The 21,202-nt window shown below is 43.3% G+C and overlaps 2 protein-coding genes across 3 annotated transcripts; one reads left to right on the top strand and one right to left on the bottom strand.

Annotated features, from left to right (window-relative positions):
- Positions 1-1,031: 1,031 nt before the first annotated feature.
- MRPS11 (mitochondrial ribosomal protein S11) lies at positions 1,032-10,187 on the bottom strand. 2 transcript variants are annotated; one of them, XM_035306538.3, is made up of 6 exons: positions 10,072-10,187; positions 9,878-9,994; positions 5,728-5,826; positions 3,434-3,563; positions 2,256-2,321; positions 1,032-1,423 (listed from the first exon to the last, which is right to left on the bottom strand). In XM_035306538.3, exons 1-6 carry the CDS (start codon positions 10,104-10,106, stop codon positions 1,316-1,318), a joined length of 555 nt encoding a protein of 184 aa, XP_035162429.3. In that variant the 5' UTR covers positions 10,107-10,187; the 3' UTR covers positions 1,032-1,315. The 2 variants fall into 2 exon arrangements, with proteins under 2 accessions (XP_035162429.3, XP_002749192.3); XM_002749146.7 differs by having other exon boundaries at positions 10,113-10,187.
- Positions 10,188-10,518: 331 nt separating this feature from the next.
- Positions 10,519-20,900, top strand: MRPL46 (mitochondrial ribosomal protein L46). Its single transcript, XM_002749149.5, has 4 exons — positions 10,519-10,759; positions 12,120-12,306; positions 13,018-13,191; positions 18,090-20,900. The coding sequence occupies exons 1-4, from the start codon at positions 10,535-10,537 to the stop codon at positions 18,338-18,340; spliced, it is 837 nt and encodes a 278-aa protein (XP_002749195.3). The 5' UTR covers positions 10,519-10,534; the 3' UTR covers positions 18,341-20,900.
- Positions 20,901-21,202: the final 302 nt, after the last annotated feature.

Below are 21,202 nucleotides of genomic sequence, written 5' to 3'. Positions count from 1 at the left end.
TCATCTGGGAGGAATGGTGCTTTTGTGTACTTGACCACTGCTTCTCAGCTTCCTGTGGAAGAGGGGGTTCTCTGGTCGTGTCTGTAGAGCCCCCACCTTTGGATTCTGTGCCATATCCAGGAACCCCAGAGCCCCAACTGAGGAGCAGTCAGCCCTGCCTGGGGGTCCTGAGTTGCATACCTCTGCCAGCACTTCCCAGGTTCCATATCAACTTGCTTTCTGCACTTTAGATTTGGGCTCTACTCAAGCCCATTCTGCCATCCACCCTATTTTCTAGAGAATCGTTAAGGGTTTTTTTGGTTTGTCTGAGATAGTCTTGCTGTCACCTGGGCTGGAGTGCAGTGGCACAGTCTCAGCTCACTGCAGTCTCTGCCTCCTGGGTTTAAGCGATTTTCATGACTCAGCCTCCAGAGTAGCTGGGATTACAGGCGTGCACCACCATGCCTGGCTAATTTTTGTATTTTTAGTAGAGATGGGGTTTCGCCATGTTGCCCAGGCTGGTCTCAAACTGGACTCAAGTGATCCACCTGCCTTGGTCTCCCAAAGTGCTGGGGTTACAGGTATGAGCCACGGTGCCTGGCCAAACATCATCAGTTTTATACAATGCTACCCTCCCTGCTTTTAGGGCCACTCCCTCTTTAGTGCTGAGACTGCTGAAGTCCATGGAGTGTAAACGATGACTGCCATTTCGGTGTGGGGAGTCTGACTGTCCACTTGTAGAAAATCCTGTGCTGTTAGGGCTAACTTAAAACATGCCCATAATGGTGAAATCTATCAGAATCCAGAGGTAGGTGGCAAAAAGCTTTCAATTTGGGGCCAAATTACAAGCCATTAATAAGATAAGTTACTAGAAATAGCTCTGGAAATCTTGAGTAAGGGGCTACAAAAGAAGTATCTGAAACCAAGGGTTTCTGGTAAATAGCAACTCACATTTACATTTTAACTCTTTCATTTAAGGTCTCACACTCTTTTTCAGGAAGAAGTAGGAATTATGTAACTCTGAAAGCAACAATCTCAAACTTACAACAACAGATGGTACAGATATTTTATTTTCTCAGAGCACACATTGGGCCTAGGCTACGGCTACCCTCATAGCTCCCCGCTTGTCACGAGATGCAAAGCTCACTTCTGGGGCACATCTATCTCCAGCTGGAGGTATAAGCAAAGGCCACTGTGTCAGGAGGCAAAGCTCACCCTTACTGTCTGAAGGATTTCCAACAAGCATATTCTGGATAGAGCTCTGGCAGGGAGCTTTCTACAAGGTCTCACTGGAGCTGAGGCTTGACGCCAGGTCCAAGTGCAGGCTTCCTTCCCATCACAGCCTCCGAGCCTTCCTGGGACGGCAGCCGTTGTGCGGGATGGGGGTGTTGTCTGTGATTGAGATCACTTCCAGGCCCCCCATGGTCAGTCCATTGATGGCAGACTGGAAGGAGCAGAAGGAAAGGTAGAATGACATGGGCCCAAAAATGATGATCCAGTGTCTCCAGACAGGTTCAGAGAGGGACAGAGTGGGTGGTAAAAGGAAGGGGAGACTTTGATACCTATAATCCCAATCCTGTTCTCACAAAGGTCTCCACCCAAACCCCTTAACCAGGTTCTCAACACTGTCCCCCTCTCAAATCATACCCACCACTTTCCACCTTGTGCTTTACAATCTGAGAACAAAGACTTCTTGTAGACCTTGGCACACCTTGGGTATCACATTTCTATAGCTTACTTAGGCAGTTGTCTCTGCCTGCGATGTCCCCCACCACCTGCTGTGCCTCCACCTCCCTAATACCTCATTATTCCCGCAAAGTCAGAGATGTCACCTCTTTGAGGAAGCTACAGATTATCTGTGCTAATGATCATCAGGAAAGATTATCACTGCTAGGTTCAAGATCCCCTGATGGGCTCCCAGCACTCTGGGGACATGCTTTACCACTGCATTCACCAGTCTGTCCTGAGGGATTTGTTTGTGACAGTTCCCCCAGGAACCACCTTCCTATTGCCAGTGCCTGGCACACAGCAGACACTCAGTAAGTATCTGATGAATTATATTAAGTGATCTAGGCTTGCTCTGAGGGGCTTTAGTGGATTACAGAAACAACAGACGGGGAACTTCAGGACGTGTGAGTCCTTATCATACTACATCCTCTCCAAATCATGAAAATCTACTAAAGGGTGTTTTCTCCTCTCTCTGTACTCTTCTCTCAAGCCCCAAGTTCTCTCAGTAACTAGGAGGCACATACACTATGGAAATCATTGTGACTTACCAAGCGTCCTGGCCCCAGGCCTTTCACCACAACTCGGATGTGGGTCACACCCTTTTGTATAGCTTTCTGGAGAGAAGCAGTGAGTGGTTAGTGCCCCCGAGAGAGAACTACTGCATCCACGTCTCTTGCTACTGCCTCCTAGAGCAGGAGGGGTATGAATTGAACTCAGGGAAAGGTCACACGGCCACAGTGGAGGACAGGTACCAGCAGAGACCACAGAACTTAGCAGGTTACAGAATTTGTGTGACTGTGATCCGTTAGCCTAGGACAGCACCGCCACCTAATGGAGATTTCTAAATATTGCTCAGGTTTTTCTGAGGTGGGTAAAGGCAGAATTTCAGACCAAGAGGTGCCACCCTAGGCTTCAAGGCTGAACCTAAATACCCACTTCTAAAGTGTTAGATTTGTCCATGGTTGGGCATTTACAGTGTTTTGATTTTTGATTGTAGTACGTGCAGTCAATATTTTGGGGTGCCTTGCCTTGTTTGAAGGTCAAGGTTTTCCTTCAGGAAATACATCTGAGGGTCTTTTGAAGATTCAAGATAATGAAAGTAAAGTGTCTGGCACATTTACATGCTCAATAAATATACCAATAGCAGCACCTTGCCAATTTGCTTCTAAAAAGGTCTACAGCAGTTCACACTGGAACTGGTATCGTGTGAGTCCTTATCATAATACACCCTCTCCAAATAGACTGTCGCATCTTCCCAACCCCAAACCATGGGTCTTTATTTTTATTTTTGGAGACAGGGTCTCTCTCTGTTGCCCAGGCTTCAGTGCAGTGGTGAGATCATAGCTCACTGCAGCCTCAAACTCCTGGACTCAAGCCATCCAGCTTCAGCTTCCCAAGTTGCTGGAACTACAGGCATGTGCCACCACACCTGGCTAATGATTTTTAAATTGAGGGGTCTTTGGTTCTCAAACCTTTGGTATCTTGGCTCTTACATCCTAGAATGAACCAACAGGGGCCTTGCCTCTAATGAAGCTAAGAGAAAAAAACCAGAGGAGCCTTTCACATAAACCTTTTCAAACCAGTGCTCCAAATGTCAGGGCATCTAAACTGCCATGACAAACCCTTGCTTCTGAATGAGTAGTATACTGAGGATTCTCCACTCAGTGATGAGCCGTGCAGAAAGCAGAACACACTACAGAGGGAAGCCTAAGGAACACACACTCACCGCCGCTGCGGCTATGCCTGCTGTCTGTGCTGCGATGCCTGTGCCCTTCCTGGCATTCCGAAATCCCTCTGTGCCACAGGAAGCATGGGCAAGGGGCTGGTTACTGGCAGAGAGTACCTGGATCTGTGTGCTGAGAAAAGTAGAAGCACCATATAGGATATAACTCTTCTTCAGAGAAATAAGACAGAGCTTATCTAAGCTCCTAGAAACCTGGGAAAAAGGAATTCATTTGCTTCCCCTTTGAGCTTATCAGATGAACACGTTTTGAACTCCTACAGGAAGTGTCGGGAAAGGTCTGAATTCTCCCCTAAGCCTAACTGAAAACTGGTAAGTCACATAATCTAAAGAGTGCTCTATAATCCAAGAGTAGTTAGTTAAGCATCATCCAGAGGAAGGGTGGCAGCATTTCTCCTAGGGTTCTCCCTGCAGCCAGTATTTAAATTAGATAAAGGCCTTAGTCTCATTTCCACCCCCCGCTACGAAATGTGATATTACACATCAGGTAATTTTAAAATGACTTTCTTGGGGAAAGTTTTAAATTTACACAAAAGTGAGGAGAATAACATGAAATCTGATGGACCCATCATTCAGCTTCAACAATTATCAACTCATATCCAATTCAGTTTCATCTATAAACCTTGTTCCCACAGCACTCTCCTCACCAATGGATTATTCTGAAGCAAATCCCAGACCTATCATTTCATCTGTATGTATTTCAGTGTATAGCTCTAAAAGGACTCTTAAAAAAATTAGCAATATTACCATACTGGATACTTTTGATGCTTTGACACCATATTCCATGAGCAAAAGTTATTTTAAATAAGTAAAACTTTTCTTTTTTTCTTTTTTTATGAGATAGGGTCTCACTCTGTCACCCAGACTGGAGTGCAGTGACACAATCACAGCTCACTGAAGCCTCCAACTCCTAGGCTCAAGTCATCCTCCCACCTCAGCCTCCTGAGTAGCTGGGACTACAGGTGTGTGCCACCACGCCCAGCTAATTTTTGTATTTTTGTAGATACTGGGTCTCACTATGTTGCTCAGGCTGGTCTTAAACTGGCCTCAAGTGATCCTCCCAAAGTGCTGGGATTTCAGATTTGAGCCACTGCACCCACCTATAACTTTTTTCTAATAATCTCTAAAATTAACTTATTACTACAATTAAGGATGACTTTAAGAAATCCTCAGATATGCTTTTGATTTGCCCTTTAGTCATCATCATCCTACTTCCGGTCTGGAGAGCTGAGAGCTCACAGAAGAGGGCAGGACAAGCGACTGAAGGGGAGGCCTGCTGGAGTCAGCCTCGGCTCTGGCCGTGGCTCTACCCTTCCCCTTACCAGAGTTTATAGGATTTTCCATACTGAACAGATGCATAAGATAATTGCTTGTCTCTGCGACAGCCTAAACAATGCTGTAGAGTAGACCACAGACACTGAAAAAATGCAGTTAGCCTATGTCCTTATTAGCCTGAGAGGGGAAGAAAAAGAAATCCAATTGCTGTCACTTTATGTTTATCTGACAGATGCTGAAATGAATCCTGCAGCACTTCATCTGTGCCACCCACTGTAGTTCATGACTGTAGTCTCTTGTGGTGTTCTCTAAATTGCTGGGTGGGTTGGCTGTGACCAAATACTGATCTCATTTCCAGGTGGGGGCCAACCTGCAAAGCTGTCACTACCAGCAATGCTTCTGTTGCCAGCACAGGACTGCGAATTCCCTCAGGCACTGCACTTGTCTGTAAGCCACACAAAAACACTAGTCTTGTCACTTTAAACCCCCCATCCACATTTAGCTCTACAAGGTAGAGGCCAGTGCACAGTGGCCCAGAGTGGTGAGTACTTTAAAGGGACATTTATTTAGAGGTTTACATTCTGATTAGTTTACTAATAAATTACATATTAATATTTTGAATCATATCTCTTTTTATTTATGTATCATCCATTCCCTATTGGCAACACTTAATAAGCACCTTCATGGTGGGACCATCTGCCCCTAATATATTTCCTCCAACTCTTGAGCAAAACCAGGAAACACTATTCTCAAGGAAAGCAAAGAACTCTTATAACTGGGATATGCCTACCCTATTTCACATTTTCATGAAACTTGAATAAACTTTGTAAAGACAGAAGGTGGTTCCTCAAGCAAGGAGGAAGACGGTGCTCTACATTAGTGCCACAATGCAGCACTCAATACCCTCACTTCTACCCCAGGGTATTCAGGGCCAAGCTCCACTTTTCCTGTGAAGCGGAAAGAATCTCACGCTAGGTCTGCCCTGTGTTCCCCGTCCCACTTACTTGTTGTAGGATGCTTTAATGTGTGCAATTGGGATCTCCTCAAACTTCTTTCCTGCCCACCTCAGAGAGCTCTCCTCTCCTGGAATAGGAGGGTAAATGCTGCAATCAGAAGAAAGATTTTATTTAAAATTGTCTTGAGTTTTTAAAAATCAAAGAAATACAACACATGGTTAAAAAACAAGAGCTCTCTGCCCCCTGCTGCTCCTGAAGTGGCTGCCCCCACCATTCCTTTTCTTCCTTCTGGTGCTACCACTCTATCTGTGACTGCTGTGCTTCTGAGGCTATTTCTTGACTTTCTGCTTTGAGAAGAGACTTTATACTCCCCATTTTCCTTGTCCCTGCTAGTATACCTATATAATTACTTTCAGGTCCTTTATAGGTTCCTCTTCGCATAATTTAAACATCTATTTCTTGTGTCATCAACCATAGACAGTATCTAGACTCTACTTTATAAAAAAAGAGACAAAAATAATACTCATATCGTTACCATTAAAAAAAAAAAAAATCCAGAATCCCCTATAATAAAGGACAGCAAACTTTTTCTATAAAGGGCCAAATAGTAAATATATTAGGCTTTGCTGGCCAAGAGGTCTGTCTCAATTACTATACATATCCACGATATCACAAAAACAGGTATAGACAACAGTAAATTAATAGGCTGTGTTCCAAAAAAACTTTACCTCCAAAACAGGCAACTGGCCAGATTTACCCAGTGGACCAGTTTGCCAAACTCTACCCTAGACCAGTGGTTTTCAACGCAGGGTGAACATCGGTCACCTGTGAAGCATACAGATGCTTAAGTTCCACCCTGGTCTTCTGGATGGGATCTGGAAATCAATGTATCAGATGTCCTAAGAGAATCAGATGTGAATACATTGTGTTGAGTTCAAGATCTTCCACTGTCTTAGTCTAAGCTATTTTCTGGCTATTTCTAGCTAAGCAGTCTTTATTTTCAGATGGTGAAAATTAGGTACCAATAGGGGAATAGGGTTAGCAAGAGAAGCCAAGCATTGGACCTAGGAGATCTCAGTCTAGAGCTCTGCTCACCAAACTGTGCTTTTTAAAATTTGAACACACACAATCATCTTTCAGCAATGGAACTGGAATCAAACTTGCTGTTCTACTAGGCCTACACACACAAATCAGATTCATGTTTGTACCCACTACAGCCACTTGAAATACAATGGGTTCCATTTTAGAAATTACATTATGATCTGAGGACTACTCTCACCCCAGCCCTTCCTGCTTTTCTAGAGATATTTTAAAAAGCAAAGCAAAAACACAATGCTATTCAAAGGTTACTTTCCTGTGGGTTTGACCTTAGCAGTGATTAGAACTGCCTGGCAATCGTACAGCATATCCTCAGTTCAATTATCCTTCCATTCCCCTGGATGACTCTTTTATACCTTCTTTTGTCTCCTCTAACCTCCAACTCTCTGCTTCCTCATTGCTGAGCTGATGACCTTTACGGGGGAATAGAAGCAATCAGACCTTCTTCCAGCTCCCACCACTGAACATCTGTGCCCACAGCCTTTGTGCTCTCTTGTTACAGTGCTCCGTTTGTGTATTAGCCCCTGAAGGACATTGTTCCGCAATGTTCCCACTCCAGTGCCACTTGTTCTTTCCCCTCTATACCGCACTACTCCCAACAGCAAAACATACTATGTTCCAAACCGAAATAATAACAAGACCCTCCAAAACCTCTTGAACCCACCTGTCGGCAGCTACTGTCCGTTTATCTATTCCCTTAGAGCAGGGCCCTCTTAAGGACCTTTAAGGTACTGACTATACTTGTTTCTTCCTGGCCTCTTCAATTCTCCCTCAATCAGATATTAGCCCCTACCACTGCACCAAAAATGCTCTCATCTGATCAACTGCACATTGCTAAATCCAATAGGCAATTGTTATTGGTCTATCAACCAGTCACATCTGCATTTGACACAGCTGATCTCCCACCTTGAGCAAATTAAAAAACAAAGGATCTCTCCTGGTTTTCCTATGATCTCTCTGAAGTTCCTTGTCTCTTCTGTTGGTTCTTCCTAGTCTCCCAAATCTCGTAATGTGAGAGTGCTCTAGGGTTCTGGTCCTTGGACCTCTTCATCTACATTTATGCTATTAATGATTTTGTTCTCTCATGGGTTTAAATATCATCTCTATAATGTCTTCCAACTGCATATCTAGCTAAAGTCTGTCCCTCCATTTCTAATGGTCTACATTGTATCTCCACCTGAATGTGTATTAAGCATCTAAACTTAACGACCCCCACCCAAATGCCTGCAGTCTTCCCCATCTTAATCAATGACAACTCCATCTTTCCAGTTGTTTAGTCCAAAAAATGTTGGGGTCTTCCTTGGCTCTTCTCTTTTTCTCACACTGTGTATTAACAAATCCTGCTTGTTCTATCTTCAAAATATGTCAGACCATTTAAAATACCTCCATGGCAACAACCATGGTCCAAGTCACCATCATTTCTTGTCTGGACTATTTCAACAGTCTTCTAACTGCTTAGAGGACTCTTCCCAGCTTCCATTCTTGCTCTCCTACAGCTTAATATCAACACAGCAGTCAAACAGATTCCCTGGTAAGCAAGGTCATGCCAGTCTTTTATTCAGCACTTTCCAGTGGCCTCCCATCTCATTCAGAGTAAAAGCTGAAGTCCTCACAGTGGCCCACAAAGTCCTACAGAATGTGGCTATGCAGGCCTGCTGGACCTCCACCTCCCCTTTCCAACTGGTATACTCCTACATTTTACTTGTTTTCTATTTACTGTCTTCTACCCACTGTAATTTAAGTTCTGTGAGGGCAGGGTTTTTGTCTGTTTGGTTAGGGATATAGCCCCAACACTCTGAACAGTGCCTGGCATTATTGAAGAAATGACTACAACAGAATCTTGGTTTAGATCCTTTCAGCAGCTCCTCACTGCTCTCCGTGGGGACAGTGTAAAAGCTCCAGTGTGAAAGACAAGACCCTTGGCATTCTCGTTCCTTCTTGTCTTGTTGGCTTTATCTCCCATCGCATACACACCTGAACACACCATGTTTTTTATACCACATGCCTTTACACAGACAGGTTACCTCTGTCTCCAGTGACTCACTTCAACTTGTCCAGATGAAGTACCATTCACTTCTCAGCTACATGTTCTTTTCTCCGTGGTCTTCCCTGATTTCCTCAGGAATGAGACACTTTTTTTTTTTTTTTTCCAAGACAGAGTCTCAATCTGTCACCCAGTCTGGAGTGCAGTGGCGTGATCTTGACTCACTGTAAGAACCTCTGCCTCCCAGGTTCATGCGATTCTTCTGCTTCAGCCTCCCAGGTAGCTGGGATTACAGGTGCCGAACACCACGCCTGGCTAATTTTTGTATTTTTAGTGGAGACTGGATTTTGCCATGCTGGCCAGGCTGATCTCGAACACCTGACCTCAAGTGATCTGCCCGCCTTGGCCTCCTAAAGTGCTGGGATTAAAGACACTTATTCTTTCATACTTCCAAGCAATGTTTACCTCCATTCTACTCTTGGGCAAATTATGGTGAAAATGTCTGCATGTTTGTCTTCCCTCAAAGACTGTGAACTACTTGTGGGGAGGAATGATCTTTTGTATTTGTATTCATAGCACGTGGCATGGTGTCTCATAGATTCTGGGTAAATGTTTGTTAAGTGGATGTGAAGTTAAGAGGTTGTGTACGGAGCATACAGAGGTGTGACACTGGTGGGAAGCAAGATGCCAGTTCCTAAGGCTGAGCACAAAACCCATCCTGGACCATGTGTAAGAAGTGCAGGAGCATCTGTTCCATCGCTAGTGCCCTCCACCTCCCCATTTTGTGTTGGAGGCAGGGAAGGTTTGACATGATCTCCATCTCAGAAGGAAAGAACGCTGATACATGTTATGCACATCTCACAGTCATTCATTCATTTAACGAAGGTTCACTGAACATTTATTTACTCTGTGCCATGGCTCACCTGATTCTCACAACCTCTCTCAGCATTATCCGCATTTTTAGATAAGAAAGCTGAGGCTCAGAGATTTATTTGCAATAAGGTCCTATGGACAGCAAGTGACAGAGATGAAAATTCACCGGTTCTGACTCTGGAGGGTGTCGGGCAAGAGTCGGGGGTTGCAGGTCTCCCGAGGGCTGGTCCAAGTGGTGCTCACCTGAAGCTGGTGTGTCTGGGAGCTGCCGACTTCTCTTCAACTTCCTGCTTGGCTGCAGCGTCTTGCAGCTGCCGGGCGCCTGTGTGGATGGTCCGGGCCGCCGTCCTGGCCACAACCCTGCCAGGAAGAAAAGCTCGGTGAGACCACTGCCTAACGGTCACTGGGATTCAAGGGACACGAGTAGGAGCGTAGACCTGGAGGTGGCAGTGGGCACGAGGGAGACAGTCATTTTTACCCAGACGTCGGGGGCCAACTCCGCAGGAGCCACGACCCCGCGTTTCTTACAGCCTGCATGACTTGAATTGACCCCAATCAGTTTCCGTCGGCAGCGTCAGTCATAGCTGCGCCGAGGCCGGTACCATGAGTGCCTGACGGGGAGGAGACAGAAGGGAAAGTTATCTCTTAATCATAGCCACTGAATATTTTTACTGCTATTTAAATGCTCAATAAGACTTTCGGTGGTGGTTCACCAGGAGATTATCTCCCTTTTTTAATGTTCTGAAATGTTGACCCACCCCTCCATATGCGAATGGTTCGTTCTAGTAGTTCCGGGACTGAGCCCTCCCCCTAGTTGGCTGCTCCCGCGGTGCCTTGTGGGAACATGGGGTTGGCTGAGGTTTCCCTGGGAGCCGCGGTACATTGTGGGAGAACAGAAAGATGGCGGCGCCCGTACGGCGGACTCTGTTAGGAGTGGCGGGGAGCTGGCGGCGGTTCGAGAAGCTCTGGGCCGGTAGCCTAGGCTCTCGCAGCCTGGCCCTTGCTGCGCCTTCAAGCAGCGGATCCCCATGGCGCCTGTTGGGCGCTTTGTGCCTGCAGCGGCCGCCTCTAGTCTCCAAGCCGTTTACCCCATTGCAGGAAGAGATGGCGTCTCTACTACAGCAGGTGGGACTGAGATGTAGGGTTCAGAGTGACGTTTATTCTGTGTGACCTTGAGCAAGTAATTTCACCTCCCTGAACTTAAGTATATGGTACTTACACGCAGAATGGGCATCTTACTGACTTGGTTTGGTGCATAGATGTTCAACAAAAAAGGGATTTCTTTTCATTGGTAGTCTTTATTATCACTTTAGGCAACAACTCTTTGGAGAGGCTCTACTTACTCATTCAACGCAGTAGGGATCCTGTGGTGAACAAGAATCGGTCCCTGTTACTAGGAGCTTACAAATTTGGAGGGACAAAGTCTTTGTGATGGGATGAGTGTTAAGGAAATACAAGAGGCAGCGGGCACATCTGCCAATTATAGGTCTACTCTGTTTAACCTCATGGGGCTATTTGTGTGAAGGGCAAGTGAGGAAATATGGGCAGAAACAGTATAGTGGCTGTGAGGGTGTGAAGTCGCTACCGGAAGTGATTGAGGGGTGATATGTTTCTTCAGAATCTGAGATTTTTTTTTTTTTGGTCTTGGTCTATTGGAGCTATAAATTTCTCTTCTGTGCTTTTTGCTTGATTTATTCATTTACTCACTCACTTGGCAGATACTCATTACTCACCCTACGGATGTTCATTGTGCCCATACTAGGCATCAGAGAGTATGTTAAGTGCTAGAGATCCTGTAATGAGTAAGGCAGAAGTACCTGTGATTCTCAGAGTACTTCAGTCAAGTGGAGGGGATCAGTCAGTAACCAAATAATTATACAATTAAATGCAGACCCTGATAAGTGTTGTTAAGTAAAACACAGAACACGATAAGAGTGTTTAACAAATACATCAAGTTTTGATTTTATGGTAAGTGTCAAGGAATGTCTCAGGCTTTCTGAATGCAGGTTTTTCTCTATATGAGAAATGTCTCTCTGAGACAGGCATATTTAAATTGAAATCAGAAGGATGAGTAGGAATCTCCCAGAAAAAAGAATGTTAGGAAAAACATAGGAAGAATGAACAGCCTCTTGAAAGTCCCTGAACGGGAAAGTCCTTGGGTGAGATTCTGATCAAAGACTGACATGACTGGACTGTGGTAAGTAAGCAGGCATTGCCCAACCCAGCTCTCTGTTTTTGTAGCAGTCTTGACCTCCAATGACATTCTAATATTTTTGGCAAGTATAACTCAAGCCCAAAGTTCAGAGGACCATTTTTTTTCTCTGTTTCCTTTCCGCATGATGTTTTGATTGTGTATCTGGTTATGTTGGGTGATAAACTTCTGAGCCTGTCAAGTGTGCCGTATCTCTTATTTTATTCTTCCTGGTCCCCCCCCCCTTTTAATGTTGGCCAGATTAAGGTATTTTTGCCCTTTTTATTTTCCCAGATCGAGATAGAGAGAAGCCTGTATTCAGACCATGAGCTTCGTGCTCTGGAGGAAAGCAAGCGACTGGAAAAGAAAAAAGCTGACCTCTATGATGAAGAAGATGAACAGGATATATTACTGGTGCAAGATCTGGAAGATATGTGGGAACAGAGATTCGTACAGTTCAAACTTGGAGCTCGTGTAACAGGTCTGTGATCCTTTTAGGCCAGCAAGAAGGAAGGGAAAGGGGTATTTGGGTTCCCAAATTAAGGACAGTTGCTTAGCCCCCTGCTTTGTGTTTTAAGTAGCAAGTAATTTCAAATTCTTTTCTCCGTTGCTCACATCTACAATAATGTGACTTTTAAAAAGTCTGTCTTATTTTTGAGTGAGAGGTAAGGGTATTGGAATGCCTTTTCGCTCAGTTAAATTTTGTGGATGTTATCTGTGTTTAACTCCAGGTTTGAGACTGAGAGTGGGGCAAATGAAGCCTTTTTCCACTAATTCTTATGTTTTATGTGAATTCCCTCTTAAAGTGGGAGATTGAGTTCTGTTTTCCTTGTTTCACAGATGAAGACTGAAGAACAGAGAAAGTAGGGGCTAGTTAAGTCAGTAATCATATCAAAAACAATGAAGTAGTTGTGTTTGAATTAGTATAGTCATTGTTTCTTTTGAAGGCTCAAAATATGATTTGCTATTCAAAGAAGTTTACCTCTTGATTTGTTATGTTTTAATTTTCTCAAGATTGTGACGCTCTTCCCCGGAAGAGGTCAGAGTTAGAGAGATGGGTCAGAGGTGTAATTTGGTTCTAAGCTCTTTGAGGGCAAGGATTGTGGATCTTAAAGGAAGATTGTAAAACTCCAGGCTTCTTCATTCTGGTAGATCACAGTCTTCTTGCCTCTTCTGACCCCCTTTTCTGTAGAAGCTGACGAAAAGAATGACCGAACATCCCTGAACCGGAAGCTAGACAGGAACCTTGTTCTGTTAGTCAGAGAGAAGCTTGGAGATGAGGATGTTTGGATGCTGCCCCAGGCGGAATGGCAGCCTGGGGAGACCCTTCGAGGAACTGCTGAACGAACCCTAGTGACACTCTCAGGTGGGTTCTCTGCCTTCCTCTAAATCCCACAATATTCACTTCAGATTAGCCAGAGGATTTACAGGCGGACTGTGGGGAATTGAATATAGGGTAGGGGTGGGAAGGTTAATGGAAACTTTGATGTTTATAAAAATTTCAGCTAAAAAAATCCAGGTAAGGGTTTCTTTTTTTTAAGGTCAGGTGAGAATCTATCTTTGTTCCACTGAGATTTTGAAATTTAGTACATTGAAATTGATATTTTTACCATTTTCTCAGCCTGCTTTTCTTATCTTGCAGCATTACTTATTGGGATCACTGCTTATCTATTCACTCAAATAGAAACCTCAGAATTATACTTGACCTCATTCCTACATCCATAAGTCCTTGAGGCCCTCGTGATCTGTTCTAAATAGTCCCCTCTTTGTTCTAACAGCTTTAGCTGTGACCCTCTTCACTTCTCACTAGACTAGGGTTTCTCATCTTTGGCATTATTGATGTTTGGGGTCAGATAATTGTGGGGAGCTATTCTGTACGTTGTAGGATGTTTAGCACTAGCTCTGGCCTCTTCCTACTAGATGCCAGTAGCACTACCTCATCCCCCCGACCCCACCCCCATGCAACAACCAAAAGTATCTCTAGACATGGCCAGATATTACCCAGGGAGCAAAGTACAGTAGTTGAGAAGCACTACACTGAGCTATTGAATTGGATGCCAAGTAAGGTCAACCTTGCTTTTGTGGAGTACCCTTCAATGCTGCCAAAATGAGCTTTTTGAAACACAAATCCCTTGTTGCTTTTCTGTATAGAATTCTTAAAAGGTTTCCCATAAAAATTCTAACTGTCAAGCATGACCTGCAAATCTTATTTGCCCTGATCCCAGTCTCATCAGTCTTCTGTCTTGCTGCTCATTAATGTATAATTCAAGTTCTAACTTAACACACCTTTTGCAGTCCTTGAATAATGTGGTCTTTCATGTGTCTCTGCTTTGGGGTCTGCTGGTCCACGATGAAATGCTTTACTCCTTCCTGGCCTGAGTGCTCAGTTTTTAAGACAGCTTCAGGAAGACAGTGCTACTAGAAGCTCCATAGCACTTGTATGTATCCTTGTTCCATTTATGCAACAAACATCTAGGCTGTCAGTGATGGACTGGACACCACCCAGCTCCCTAGGAGCTTATGTGCTAGTGGAGAATACATTCTTTCACTTAGGCCATTGCACTGTAATTGTTTACTAACACATTTTTCTCCCTAGTCAGAATTTTGACTTCCTTGAACATATGGACAGTATCTATTCCTCCCTATGGTCCTAGCTTTCAGTAAAGTACCTGGCACATAGATGTTTGTGGAATGTTGACTAAATGGATTTGGTGGAGCACAGCTGCCTTACCTGCCCGCCCCCCAGCACAAGCGCCTGCTAATGAAATGGCAGCAGCCAGTGTGTCCCCTTGATTCTCCCAAGGGGCCTGTGTGGCCTGCAGGACAGACATCAAGACAGAATGGAATATGGTGGGAGGGGAGGTTGCTGCTTTCTCAGTTTCCTCAGCTGTCACGCAGGAGTTGGCAGTTGAGTTTCTTGCGAGGATCACTGTGCTCAGGTGCTCAACCTCTCTTAATGTCAAACATTCACGACTGGTCCTTGCTCAGCTCCCACTTTATTTGAGGGGTTCCAGCCCAGCGCTATGCTTTCTTTTAAACATTACCATTGTAATAAATAAATAGAAATACATAAAATATATTAAAAGGGATTTATGTTTAATAGATGCATATAAAATAGTATATTGACTTATTACAAATTTACTAAACTGACAAATATAAAATGGCAAAGAAAAGCTCAAGCAGTATGAGTATATGCTGTATTTTTAAAAAGTGAGAGTGCGCTCCTTTCCTCCCCACTGGCTCCACACTTGCATTATTGCTGCAAGATGGAATTGCTACAGGTAGAATTAATGGGTCAAAGGTATACACACTTCAGTTTTGGTAAGTTGCCCTCCAGAATGTATATAACAATTGATGTTTTTTGGGAGTGGTATATGAGAGTGCCTCTTTATCTAGACCTCACCAACAAATGAAATAATCCCTTTTAAAATTTTATGCATCTAGTCAGTCAAAATGATCTCTTTCGGATTAGCATTTTCCTGTTTGCTGGTGAGATTCACTATCTTTTCATATGTTTATTGCTGTTTGTACTTCTTTTGTGAACTTCTATGTAGATTGTTTGCTTATCTTTGTAATACTCTGTTTTTTCTTTTTAATTTGTTTATGTTTTTAATCCATCTTTTCCAGATTATAGAAAAGTAGCATGCATTTATGGAATTAAGTATAGAAAATTCAGGAAACTGTAAAGAAATACACCAATACAATTCCACCACTCACAGAGACACATTGCTAACATTTTTTATTTTACATGAGCTCACACTATATATAAATTTTTCATCTAATGCTAGTAGTGGTTTTTTTTTTTTTGAGATGGCATTTTGCTCTTGTTGCCCAGGCTGGAGTGCAATGGCATGATCTCAGTTCACCACAACCTCTGCCTCCCAGGTTCAAGCGATTCTCCTGCCTCAGCCTCCCAAGTAACTGGGACTGCAGGTATGCACCACCATGCCCAGCTAAGGTTTTGTATTTTTAGTAGAGACAAGGTTTCACTGTGTTAGCCAGGATGGTCTTGATCTCTTGACCTCGTGATCCACCTGCCTTGGCCTCCCAAAGTGCTGGGATTATAGGCGTGAGCCACTGCACCTGGCCTAGTGTTGTATTTTTTTTAATATGAGAAAAGCAATTCATGTATGTGGTAAAAAAAAAAAAAAAAAAATTATTGGCGTCTAGTAAATGTAGGGTAAGATGTAATTCTCCCTTTTTAGAGGCAGCCTCTATTAGTAGTGTTTTTCTGTATCTCTTTAGAAATTCTCTATGCATATATAAATGCATAATTGTTTTCTTTTTTCCATATAATGGGGGCATGTATATACATTGTTATGTGCCTTCCTTTCTTCTCGTATACAGCTTTTAAATGTCTTTTCAGATCAGGCTGTGAAGACCTATCTTAAGCTTTTTTAACACCAGCATACTATTTTATAATATGTATGTGCCACAGTTTGTTTAGCCAGTCTGTTTTCACAAACAAAGCTGCAGTGACTATCCTTGTGTGCTCATCTTTGCTCACATGGGCAAATCAGTTTATCTGATATGATAAAATTCTAGAAGTGGAATTGCTGGGTCAAAGGGCATGTGCAATGAAATTGATACCTCTTGCTAATTAATAGCAGTTATACTAATTTATAATCCCACGCAAAAATTATGTGTAAAAGTATAGGTTTTTTCCTTATCCTTCATAGGCAGTGTACAGCTCAGTTTTTGAACTTCACTAATAATGATAATTGTTTTAACTCTATTTCTTTAAATTAATAATAAGATTGAATACCTTTGAATGTATTTATAGGCCAGTGATAATTTATTTTCATGTGAGCTTACTGTTCATGTGCTTGGTTCATTTTTCTTTTTAATTTGTTGCTTCTTTTTTCCCCTCATTGATTTCTTTCTTTTAGAGATGGAATCTTGCTATCTTGCCCAGGCTAGCCTAAAACTCCTGGACTCAAGCAATACTCCTGCCTTAGCTTCCTGAGTGTCTGCATTGATTTTTAAGTTCTTCTTATACGTTAAGATACTCCTTTGTTGAATGTGTTGAAAGTATTTTTCCTAGTTTGTCATTTTGTCTTTGACTTTTCCTGTATTTCATTTTTCCTTGCAGAAAGATTTAATTTTTATGCAGACAAATATAAATCTTTTCTTTTTTGGGCTTAAAAATTTTGTTTCTTGCTTAGAAAGGCCTTGCCCTCTCAAATAATATTTTAAGGTAAAAGAAAGTATCCCCCATTTTCTTTTAATGCTCATGTTTCTATTTTAATTAGAAAATACACCCAGCACTTTGGGAGGCTAAGGCAGGCAGATCGCTTGAGGCTAGGAGTTCAAGACCAGCTTGACCAACATGGCAAAATCCTGTCTGTACTAAAAATACAAAGAAAAATATTAGCTGGGTGTGGTGGCACATGCCTGTAATTCTAGCTATTCAGGAGGCTAAGGCTTGAGAATTTTTTGAACCCAGGAGGCGGAGGTTGTAGTGAGGCAAGATTGTACCACTGCACTCCAGCCTGGGCGACAGAGTGAGACTGTCTCAGAAAACAAAAATGCAGAAAAGATTGGAAAATGTTAAATGTTCATGAAACAACCATCTAGAATGAACAGATTTTTTATGAGAAGTTAAAATGTCTTGTTGAATCTTTGATCTATATAGTAACAGTTTGAATGTGGGGACTGAGCATGGGATCCAGCTTGGTTTCTCCTGTCTGGCAGCCACTTCTTCAGATGCCAGTTAGTAATTAGTCCATCATTTCCCCATCCTTTGAAATGCTGGATTGGGGTTATTAACCCTTGCTTATGGATTACAGATACTGTCTACTCATCTGTCTTTGTCTTTAACCTCGTTTATGACTTTTTCATTCCGTAGGAGTCAAATCGGTTCCTTTTTAATGCTTTCCACGTGACACCCTTTTTAAAGGTGGATGAACTTTGTTTTACAGCCCAAATGTCCTGGTCCTTCACCAGGATAATGACTGGGCTGAACACAGGAACTAGGTGCTCTGACTCCCAGGTGTGATTGTAACTGTGTTGCTGACTGCCAGTCTAAAAACAGTAGCTTGGCACACGGGAGTGAGCCCAGTGAACCTGGACTCCATGGGCAAGGAAGCATTTGGACTGAGGGGAGGAGGCACTTTTCAGGAATGGCTCTAGTCCTATTTTTATGGATTGATTTTACCTCAGGGCCAGATCTTGCAGAGACCCCCTATAGTTTTGGGAGCCAGAGTAAACAGATGGCTGTATCCTTACCTTACAATTGTGATTTTTCTTTTCCTCCCTCTTCAGAAAACAATATGGAAGCCAAGTTCCTGGGAAATGCACCCTGTGGGCACTACAAATTCAAGTTCCCCCAGGCAATGCGGACAGAGAGTAACCTCGGGGCCAAGGTGTTCTTCTTCAAAGCACTGCTGTTAACTGGAGACTTTTCCCAGGCCGGGAAGAAGGGCCAGCATGTGTGGGTCACTAAGGATGAGCTGAGTGATTATTTGAAACCAAAATACCTGGCCCAAGTTAGGAGGTTTCTTTTGGACCTCTGATGGGCCGAGCTGCCTGTGCTCAGATAAGTCTGGGATTAGGGCCTCAAGGACATTGTGTGGTTGCCTCACATTTGCAGGTAATATCTAGCAGCAGGCTAAATTCTGAGAAATAAATGAGTCTATTACTCTGTTGGTCTCAGCTGATTTGCCCTTTGATGGCTCAGTGAAGAGAGAGCCATCTCTTAGGGTGTCTTTCCATTTGTTCCCAACGTGATAATTGAGGACTGCATTCTATTAGAGTGCATCACTAGCTTACTGGGCCCAGGAAGAAAGAACAGAAGGAAATGAATTGACTTCCCGAAAGCCTTGAGTTCTGTGAAAGCTTCTCTAGGCCCTTGGGAAGAAACTAATTCTACTTAGTTTCTTAGCCATTTCCAGTTTGTTTTTTCCCTCCCTCTCCACTTAATATGAACGTGTTTTAATCTAGCCTGGGAAATAATCCCTCCTTTCCCCCACTTCCTGAAAGCATTTTATTTTAAAAAGAATTTAGTCATGTGTTACCTTTTTTTAAAATAGTTATGTGAAATATGCAAGGTTAGTTTATCTCTGTTCTACAGATGGAGGAATCACGGCCAGACTGTGACTTGGCCCAGAGTCATCCTGCATATCCCTGTTGGTGCTAGAGGGGACTGCTGACTCCTTGCCCCTTGTCTCTTTGGGGCTCTTGGCTCTTCAGTGTGTTGCTCTGGTCCTCACTGGTCCCCAGTGCCTGGCACATAAAAGGCACTCGGTAACATTTGTTAAGTGAGTGGAAGAGTATGGGGAACTCAGGCATACCTTTGTCTGCCCAGAAGAGTGATTTTAGTCTGCAGTCCTAGATTCTGTCAGATGCTTCCTGGTTTCCTCTCAGATGGCCTGGGTTAAACAGGCTGTGAGCACGTGAAATGGGATTTCTGTTTCTGCATCGGATGCAGCCTTGTGTTCTTGCCCGGGGTCAGGGAAATTGCTTTCTGTGATCAAAATTGTGGGGCCTAGTCCTCCTCACCTTTTTCCTCCTGCACGTGTTCTCTCCCCAACATTACTGAGGAGAGATGTCCCCCAGCATAGGCTTGCTGATTTGAGCTGTCGTGGCACTTTTAAAGTGAAGCCTGGGTGCAGCCATGGGGCCAGGATGCACTTTGTGGGTTTTGGAGTGAGTTGTGTGTGAACTGTATTGAATGTTCTTAGGGCCATGGGGAACTACAGGGGAAGGAATCACTGGAGTGAAGTGGGGACTCTTCATGACCATGCATTTCTGTAATAATGTTGTTTTCTTTGGTGGGAAATAGCAAATATGCAGCTAGGAAATAGAGAAATGGTGTCAGAATGACCCAAAATTATGTTAGATTTTTCTCAGAACATTCATACTTACAATGATCAGGACAAGATTGAATAGCTTAAGAAAAATGCTGAAAATTTTATAGAAGCACCTTCCTGTATTGCAAGTGGGGGCTGGTTTAGTAGCTTCTAGAAGTACTGCTAGCCTTTCCATGATGTTCAGCTATCGGGGAAGCTGTGAGTGGAATGGAAGAAGCTGTGAAGACACCTCACCCACCTTGTTTTAAAAAATTGATGAAGAAGGCCCTGTCCTGGATCACAGTTTTAATTTTGATGGAACACATCTCTGCTAAGACTACATCTCGAAGGCCCTACGTCTCAGGAAGCAGTATGAGCCCCGGGGTTTAAGGGTGCTAGGGACTGGCGTACAGGTGGTGGGGATACTACATTTGCATCATCATTAGGCTTGATTCTCTTGTTACTGCTCTGGCTACAGAGTTCCATAGGTTTTGAGTGGTCTACCCCAACCCCCTTATCTGTTATTTTTGGAGTGTGATACTGCAGAATGCAAGATTTTTAGCATTATAGTATAAATAACTATAATTGCCGAGTGCCAGCTTGAATCTTCTACCGGCTGCCAAACATGACCAAAAAATTGTTTCTAGTGTATCCTTTGGGGGAAGATTGCCAGGGAACAAAATATGAGGTGATGTTCTCAGTGTGGGAGGAGAGCGTAATGTGTGTGGTGCTGTGGGGATGAGGAATTCCAGTCTGAAGTGTGTTTGTACAACCTAAGAAGAGAAATGCCTGTGTGTGTAACATGTACAACAGACCACCCAGTTCACTCAGGATCCTCCACATGTTAAGGTTTAACCTCTGCCTCTTGACCATTGCTTTCCCAAATGGTTTCTACTGTGCTTTTTTCATCTTTGCTGGTTCTACAGAGAATACTGCCCTGCTTACAAACTTGTTTTCCTGGTAACTTACTTTCAAGGGTTATCTCCTGCTGGGCCATTCCCACGCCTTGTATGTGCTTCTACACTTAACACTTTGTAGGATAACTAGTTGTTAATCTGGCTCCTATACAGGTTGAATATCTCTTATCTGAAATGCTTGGGAGCAGAAGTGTTTCAGATTTCAGGTTTTTTTCTTGGATTTTGGAGTATTTGCATTCTATGTAATGAGCTGTCTTGGGAATGGGACCCAAATCTAAACATGAAATTCTTCTATGTTTTATATACATCTTGTACACACAGCCTGAAGGTAATTTTATGCCGTATTTTAAATAATTTTGTGCATGAAACCGAGTTTGTGGTGAGTACTTGACATGTGGCTTTTCCACCTGTGGTGTCATTGTGGCCCTTAAGCTTTGGGGTTCAGAGCATTTTGGATTTTGGGGTTAGGAATGTTCATCTTACCTACTGGACTTCAGAAATGATGTGTAAATTAGCTCCTTTCTCCATGAGCAATGTACTTGGGGTCAGAAAACCTGGGTTTGAGTTTTTATGACCTCAGTTAAGTGACTACTACTCTTGATGACTGTATAGTGACTCCTGAGTGCCAAGAGCCCTGTGAGCGCCCTTTCTTACAAGCTACACTGTTATT

The sequence above is a fragment of the Callithrix jacchus genome, chromosome 6 (genome assembly GCF_049354715.1).
Source record: "Callithrix jacchus isolate 240 chromosome 6, calJac240_pri, whole genome shotgun sequence".
Lineage (NCBI taxonomy): Eukaryota > Metazoa > Chordata > Mammalia > Primates > Cebidae > Callithrix > Callithrix jacchus.
This window is presented reverse-complemented; position numbering and strand designations above follow the sequence as displayed.